Below are 8,656 nucleotides of genomic sequence, written 5' to 3' on the forward strand. Positions count from 1 at the left end.
TTTCCACCCGGGGCACGCAGACCTACGCCACAGTTTTCTTTCAGAGAAGTCCTGTCGTGTGTCCGAAGGCCAGCATCGTGAGAGGATGCAAGTGGGCTGTTTCGGCAACACCCTCCCCCCACAACCCTTGTTTCTCCCAAGTTGTGCCACTTGCCCACATCGGTCACGTGAATTCCACCGCAGAACAGAAGGTGGGATTCTTTTAATGCATGGCGTTGGTCAGTAATGGTCCGGCACAGTGTCCAGGGCTTCCTCAGGATCTCGTGTGACATCAACGTTCTGCAGCGAGAGAGAGGGAGAAGTAAGATTGAGGGTGGCTCGTTTGCAGGGTTAGTAAAAAGTGGTTACTAGGGGAGAAGAAGAAGAGCTGGTTTTTATATGCTGACTTTCTCCACCACTTAAGGAAGAATCAAACCAGCTTACAATCGCCTTCCCTTCCCCTCCCCACAATAGACACCCTGTGATGTAGGTGGGACTGAGAGTTCAGAGAGAACTGTGACTAGCCCAAGGTCACCCAGCTGGCTTCATGGGGAGGAGTGGGGAAACCAACCTGGTTTACCAGATTAGCATCCGCCGCTCATGTGGAGGAGTGGGGAATCAAACCCGGTTCTCCAGATTAGAGTCCGCCGCTCTTAACCACTACACCACGCTGGCCGGGAAACGTCCATAGACTATAAAAGCCCCATTGCTAACCTAATTAATCTCTACCACAAGACAAGATGATTTAAGATCCACAGGAGAGGGTTAGATTAGGGAGCCGGGGTGGGGGAGTCTTTACCTGAGGGCCAAACAGGCAGGGGGGAGGGGACCGGCCCAGATCTTTCCAGCAGGGTCGTTTGGTTGGCTCAGGGCTGGCCATTGGCACGGAGCGGTAGTGCCGGTACAAGGGGGACTGGCTAGTTTGGTAGGAAAGATGCTGGGGGGGAGGGGGGGAGATAAGAGGAAAACATTACAGAAGGGGAGAGGCAAGTGAGTCTGAACAGGGTGAACAGGAGAGGGGCTGCGGCTCAGTGGTCGAGCATCTGCTTGGTGTGCAGAAGATCCCAGGTTCAATCCCTGGCATCTCCAGTTAAAGGGACCAGGCAAGTAGGTGATGAGAAAGACCTCTGCCTGAGACCCTGGAGAGCCGCTGCCGGTCTGAGCAGGCAGTACTGACTTTGATGGACCAAGGGTCTGATTCAGTATAAGGCAGCCTCATGTTCAATTCTAACTATTTTAGGGGAGCGGCCGTGGCTCAGTTTGTAGAGCATCAGCTTGGCATGCAGAAGGTCCCAGGTTCAATCACCGGCATCTCCGTTAAAGGGACCAGGCAAGTAGGTGCTGCGAAAGACCCTGGAGAGCCGCTGCTGGTCTGAGTGGACAATACTGACTTTGATGGACCAAGGGTCTGGTTCAATATAAGGCAGCTTCATGGTGTTAGGCCGTGGCTCAATGGAAGAGCATCTGCTTGGCATGCAGGAGGTCCCAGGTTCAATCACCGGCATCTTCACTTAAAGGGACCGGGCAGGTAGGTGATGTGCAAGACCCCTGCCTGAGACCCTGGAGAGCCGCTGCCGGTCTGAGTAGACAATACTGACTGATGGACTGAGGGTCCGATTCAGTATAAGGCAGTGTCATGTGTTCATGTGTTTCCGTGGGAGGGCCCCAAGAGACGGGGTTAGCCGAGGGGGCTCAGGCGAACACTCAACAGTATCCCTTAGAGGCGGCCCGCTTCAAAGCAAAGCAGGGCTATCCAGAACCTCTCCAGTCATTGCCGACATGTTCTTTGGTTGTCCCTCTCCAAAAGGATCCCTGACAGGGAGCGCTTTTCCCTCTTTCTTACGTGTGGGCGTTCCCGGTGTGTGTTCACAGCCTCGATGTTGAGGAAGATCGATTCCACCTCGCAGCCTGCCCACAAAAGAAGAATCCCAGTCTTACCGGGCATACTCGAAACATAAATACTAAACGCCAGTCCGCAGGTGGGCTCTCTTGCCGGACCCCCAACCATTTTGAGCCTGTGGGCATCTCTGTAATTTTGATAACAGTGTGGTGGACGCAGCCACAAAATGGCCGCTGCAGGAGGTGGAGCCAGCATAAAAATGGCTGCCACCGCTGACATTCAGTCGCACAGTGATGTTACTTGTGCTGTGCGACGGACTTACAGTTCTTTGTCCTTTGGCGCTTACAGAAACGTATATATAGCCATATTAACTTAGAATGCATCTTGCTACAACAGGAGGCTAAATGTATACATCTGTTAAACACTATGACACCAAATGGACTTAATACACATTATGATTTATCTTGTTTTTTGTACTATTCCGTTTAAGCTGTCCTTATCCTCAATTACGTCATTCCAATTATCTCACTTGGTACTCATTAGGCACTTATAAGTTGTTTTCCCTGTACAGAACAGAACAGAAACATTTATTGCGGCATTATGCCAATAAAAATTTAGATGTTTTCCCTGTATTTTTCAATTGTGCCCCAGTCTTATCTTTCACTTTGTTTATAAATCTATGGTGTGTGTGTGTGTGTAAAGGGCCGTCAAGTCGCACCCAATTTATGGCGACCCCTTATGGGGTTTTCAAGGCAAGAGACTAACAGAGGTGGTTTGCCAGTGCCTTCCTCTGGATAACAACCCTGGACTTCCTTGGTGGGGTAAGACCCTTACTTGTATTTATTGTTCTGTTGTTGTAAATTGTACTCAAGGTTGTAATGTTGAGAGCCTGGGGCGGTGCTGGCAGCGGCTGCCAAAGCGACATTTTTAAAAATTCTGCACTGCCAATTGAATCTCCAATTCAATTCTGCACCGCCAATTGAATCTCCCAGGCAAAAGCCCCATCTGGCTCTGCCCACTTCCCAAAAACACCTGGGGGGCACCTGGTCTATTAGCTCATGTCTGTGGCAGGTAAATGCCGGGGTCTGAGAAGCGGGTAAATGCTGGGGTCGTATTCAGTATAAGGCAGCTTCATGTGATGCAATAAATGTGTCCAGTAGGAGTCAGGCCTCAGTTTCATAGAGTCACAGAGTTGGAAGGGACCACCAGGGTCATCTAGTCCAGCCCCCTGCACAATGCAGGAAATTCACAACGGTCTCCTCCCCACACCCCCAGTGACCCCTACTCCGTGCCCAGAAGATGACCAAGGTGCCCTCCCTCTCATCATCTGCCTAAGGTCATAGAGTCAGCATTGCTGACAGATGGCCATCTAGCCTCTTGCTTAAAAACCTCCAGGGAAGGAGAGCCCACCACCTCCCGAGGAAGCCTGTTCCACTGAGGAACCGCTCTGACTGTTAGAAAGTTTTTCCTAATGTTTAGATAGAAACTCTTGATTTAATTTCAACTCATTGGGTCTGGTCCGACCTTCTGGGGCAACAGAAAACAACCCGGCACCCTCCTCTACATGACAGCCCCTCACATACTTGAAGATGGTTATCATCTCCCCTCTCAGTCTTCTCCTCTCCAGGCAAAACAAACCCAGCTCCTTCAACCTTTCCTCATAGGACTTGGTCTCCAGACCCCTTGCCATCTTGGTTTCTCGCTTACCCCTCAGCAGAGGGAAGCAGACAACTGGATTTTCTGAAATCCATTGGCAAAACGGTGTTGAGTTGCGCTAATGGATGGGAACACTCACCGTAGGCCACAGGCGTTAGCTTCAAAACGGTGTGTAGTGGGCACTTCAGGTACGGCAGTTCCTCTGGAGAGAGAGAGAACGGTAAATTAGGCAAGGGAGCGCGAGGGTAGGGGTCTAGGCCCCCGGCTCTGTTTCTGTCCCCTTACAGCACTGGTTCCCAACCAGGGGTCCATGGACCCCCAGGGGTCCGCGAGAACTAAATTAAGATCCACGAAACAAAGTTATAAACCCATAATAAATTAATATTTTCAATTAAAAGTTCTCTATTATAAATATATATATTCAAATATTATTCTAAGTTTAATGTTTAACTAACAGTTATGATTAAAGTTTATTTTCAAATTCTTGGAATTTTTATTTTGAACCTTGGGGTCCCTGCACCGAACAAAAAAGTCCTAGTGGTCCTTGGTCAAAAAAAGGTTGGGAACCACTGCCTTACAGCGATGGTGGGCAGGAAGAACTGATTGTGTTGGGTCCCCACACCCAGCTTTTTCTTCCTCCAGGTGCCAGAGGGAAGAAATGCTATTTGTGGGAGAATCGCTTGCTTCCTGCATAAGTTGAAGGGAGTTGGGGACCAAAGCTCCATTTTCCAAACACGATCCCGCGTGAATAGAAATCGGGTTAAAGGACGTGATTGCCAGTCTGAACGGAGAGGACAAGAGAAGAAGAAGGAGTTGGTTTTTATGTGCCGACTTTCTCTACCACTTAAGGAAGGGTCAAACCGGCTTACAATCACCTTCCCCTCCCCACAACAGACACCTTCTGAGGTAGGTGGGGCTGAGAGAGCTGTGACTAGACCAAGGTCGCCCAGATGGCTTCATGTGGAGGAGCGGGGAAACAAATCCAGTTCACCAGATTGCCACTCATGTGGAGGAGCGGGGAATCGAGCCCGGTTCTCCAGATCAGACTCCACCGCTCCAAACCACCGCTCTTAACCACTACACCACGTTGACTCTCGGATACCTGCGCTTTTGTCCAGGAAGTAGGCGAGGAGGCAGCGCATGACAGCTTGGTGGCAAACGACCAGCACGTTCTCTTGTCGTTCCAGCTCCATGATGACAGGTTCCAAGCGCTGCACCAAATCCTCGTATGACTGAGTGGAGGGAGGGAGGAACAGATTCAGAGGGGCCTGGTGGCCATCCTGGCCCCTCTCATTTGAACGCTTCATACCTTCCCTCTCCAATAGACCCCGTTTCCTCTTCCTAACCAGTTCAGTGAATCATAGAATCCTAGAGTTGGGACCATAGAGGTCATCTAGTCCAACCCCCTGCTCAATGCAGGATCAGCCTAGAGCATCCCTGACAAGTGCTTGTCCAGCCTCTGCTTAAAGACCACCAGTGAGGGGGAGCTCACTACCTCCCTAGGTAGCTGACTCCACTGTCGAACAACTCTTATTGTAAAATTTTTTTCCTAATATCCAGCCGGTACCTTTCTGCCCTCAATTTAAACCCGTTATTGTGAGTCCTATCCTCTGCTGCCAACAGGAACAGCTCCCTGCCCTCCTCTAAGTGACAGCCCTTCAAATACTTAAGCAGAGCAATCTTTAAGTATTTGGTCACATTTCCCTGTGGCGGGAGGTTCCACAGTTCAATCCCGTTGCTTGTGGCGTGCCAACCAAGCAACTCGGGTCCTACCTCCCCCTTAGGATAGCGGTATCGATACTTGTCTTGGTCCCTCAGGGCGAATTCTTCTGGAAAACTGGCTTGGATGTCTTCGTAGGTCATTTCTTCACAGACACCCTGAAATAGTGAAGAGATGGGGAGCTGGAGACGTCTGCGCCTTGGCTAACGTCAAGACCAAGTGGGTTCATGGAAGGAATGCATATGAGGGGATTAGTATGCCCAATTCTGCCTGCAGCTTCTTGAGTGGCGGGTGTATCCTCTTGAGTCTCATTACAAGTTACAGAGCCCTCGTGTCTCCCTTATCCTTCGTGTCTGCTCCTGGGGACGCGGCTGGCTTTGTGTTTATAAGGAATGAATAATGAATGGTAAAACATAAATTCTAACTGAACGTTAGCCAGTTGATGGTGCTTTAATTTTAACTATCCTGTAATATACCCGTGGTATATATGGTTAGAGGCATTGAAGGGACGTGTTGCTGTGGGGTTTTATCACCCTGACTGCGTTTGCCTGCTACACGTCTTACTTACTGGACTCAAAACATCATCTTCCATAAAAAGAACAGCATATTAAAAATTGTAAGGCCATTTATGCTTGGTAATTAGCAGCGCGTTCCAGGCTGAAGTGCCCCGCGTATTTTTTAAAAATTCTTCACGCTGAACCGTCATTCCAGCCGTCGTTGCAAAGCCGACGCATACCTGCTTCGCATTTCTTAACCCTTTTAACGCGGCCTTTTTTATTTGCTCCATCCCCACCTCAAAGCATCCACTCAAGGAAGCATGAAGAATCACAGCTGAGGGTTAGCTATGCAAATGACGATTGCTAATGGCTATGCAAACAAAGGAACAAAGGAGCAGGCGAGTGGGGGTGGAATTTGTTTGATTTTCTCCTCTTGCATCGGGACTGTGAAGAGTCATTTTAAAGGGCGGGTTTTAAAAAGCTGCTTTGAGCAAGCATCAAAATCAACCCTGCATAAATGGCCTTCGTGTCTGAATGTGATCTCTAAATTGCTATATTTGCTGCCAAAAGCCTAGAACAAAAATTAATACTCAATGGAAGGATACAGGTAAATTGTGTGATCTTTAAGAAGGACCTAAATTAACTCTGCCAAAATGTTGGGTTGTTAAGAGAGTTGGGAGGCAGAGGTTTAAGGTCTCCATGGAGAGGGTAGGACAGCAGGACCTCCAGTTCTGTCTTCCGTCAAGGGATTATTATTAGAATGGATACTAGTCATGCTGCATACCTATTCTCTCTAGTATCAGAGGAGCATGCCTATTATTTTGGGTGCGGTGGAACACAGGCAGGATGGTGCTGCTGCAGTCATCTTGTTTGTGGGCTTCCTAGAGGCACCTGGTTGTCCCCTGTGTGAACAGACTGCTGGACTTGATGGACCTGGGTCTGATCCAGCAGGGCCTTTCTTATGTTCTTACGTTCTAACACCGATTGGGTTTATAGGGTAGGAATAGTTGGGAGGAAAGGGTCTCACTGCGTCAATCTCGTTCAGCGCCTTCCACTGCTCGTAGGGGACGTGCAATGCCTCCGCCGTCTGGATGGTGCGCTTCATGTGGCTGGTCCACACTTTGAGGTCATTGATGCACTGGTAACGGATGAAGGAGGCCAGGGCGTGGGCGAACTGGCAGGCAGAGAGGAAAAGAAATGGGGAGAGTAGAGGAATAAAGGTTTGCTGTGCGTTAGAGATTCTCAAACCTAGTCATTGCGCACCACAAGAGGTTGTGCAAATTGTTTCCAGAACCAAGGGAGGGAGGAAAAATCATTCTCAGTTGCATGTTGAAATGAATCATGGCAAATGCCATGTTTGGGGAGAAAAAGTCTAAAAGAGCTAGGGAAAGAGAAGATGCATGGAGCCTCACTGAAAAGCGAGCCTGAAATGGAGAGCCAGTGTAGTTTATTGGTTAGAATCTGGGAGAAAATCTAATACTGTGTGTGTGTGTGTGTAAAGTGCCATCAAGTTGCTTCCGACTCATGGCGACCCAATGAATCAGTGTCCTCCAAAATGTCCTATCTTTGACAGATCTTGCAAATTGAGGGCTGTGGCTTCCTTTATTGAGTCAATCCATCTCTTGTTGGGTCTTCCTCTTTTCCTGCTGCCCTCAACTTTTCCTAGCATGACTGTCTTTTCTAGTCTTCTCATAATGTGACCAAAATACGACAGCCTCAGTTCAGTCATTTTAGCTTCTAAGGTCAGTTCAGGCCTGATTTGATCTCTAACCCAACCGATTTGTTATTTTGGCAGTCCAGGGTATCCGTCACACTTTCCTCCAACACCACATTTCAAAGGGATCTACTTTCTTCCTATCAGCTTTCTTCAATGTCCAACTTTCACACCCATACATAGTAATAGGGAATACGATGGCATGAATTAACTTGATCTTGGTGGCCAGTGACACTATCTAGGTCATTGCAAAAGCCTACCAAATTGACATACTCATATAATACAGTAAGACATCAAATAACACAATTATACTCTGACCCATACGCATTTCGGCCATACAGCCTTCTTCAGTGGTCTAAGCAATCAACATCCCAGACTCAAAGATATACATAAATATATTTAAAAAAATCTTTATGACTATGTGTGCATGGTTATCTGAAAAAATAAAAAGATATAGAAATATAAAATAAAACAATTATACTGCATGTATCAGTCAATTGATACATACAGTATAATTGTTATATATATACTGTGTTACATGTCAGTTTGGTAGGCTATTGCCTATATGTGTTATATGTGGTATTAGATTTTATCCTGAAATAAATGTATACATATTTTGTACTTACATAGTTTTCAGAGTGTATAACCTTGGGCCTTGGACTTTTACTTTTATTTATTTTTTCTTTACCTTTTGGGTACTTAATTCTGGTGTTTAAGGTTAAGTTTTCCCCCCCTTTGTTGTTGGTGTAGAATCTGGGAGACCCAGATGCGAATCCCCACTCCACCACTCACTGAGTGACCTTGGGCCAGTCATACACACTCCGCCTAACCTACCTCACAGGGTTGTTGTGTAGGCGAGGAGAATGAGGTCAGCTGCTTTGGGCCCCCACGGGGGAGAAAGGCGTAATACAAAAGAAGTAAATAAATAAATGTCGGTCTGTACAATGTCTGCATTGCTAACATGGTGCCAAAGTTAAAGTGCCGGTTTCCCTCATGCTAAAACACATGAGAACTGTAACTGCCGTAACCTCTTAAACTGAAGAGATTTTTGATTTCTGAATTAAATAACCTAAAGTTGTGGCACATTTGGCCCATGCACCATGTTCTAAGAGGTGGAAACATTCAGTCCATCACTCCAAAGGCTGTTGCCAACGAAAAAGAAGAACAAGAACAAGAAGAACAAGAACAAGAGTTTGTTTTTATATGCTGACTTTGATTCTTCCTTAAGTGGTAAAAAAAGTCGGCATATA

General features: G+C 47.4%; 1 protein-coding gene across 1 annotated transcript in view; it reads right to left on the reverse strand.

The window, feature by feature from the left end:
- Positions 1–219: 219 nt before the first annotated feature.
- The window catches only part of LOC130478126 (6-phosphofructo-2-kinase/fructose-2,6-bisphosphatase-like), an 87,197-nt gene continuing 78,760 nt past the window's right edge, over positions 220–8,656 (reverse strand). Inside the window, exons 2-8 of the mRNA XM_056850257.1 lie at positions 6,720–6,866; positions 5,249–5,353; positions 4,578–4,707; positions 3,615–3,677; positions 1,823–1,887; positions 779–916; positions 220–279 (exon numbers count right to left, since the gene is read on the reverse strand). Of these exons, the coding sequence (XP_056706235.1) occupies positions 220–279; positions 779–916; positions 1,823–1,887; positions 3,615–3,677; positions 4,578–4,707; positions 5,249–5,353; positions 6,720–6,866 (708 nt within the window). The remainder of the gene's footprint in view (positions 280–778; positions 917–1,822; positions 1,888–3,614; positions 3,678–4,577; positions 4,708–5,248; positions 5,354–6,719; positions 6,867–8,656) is intronic.

The sequence above is a fragment of the Euleptes europaea genome, chromosome 1 (genome assembly GCF_029931775.1).
Source record: "Euleptes europaea isolate rEulEur1 chromosome 1, rEulEur1.hap1, whole genome shotgun sequence".
NCBI lineage: Eukaryota > Metazoa > Chordata > Lepidosauria > Squamata > Sphaerodactylidae > Euleptes > Euleptes europaea.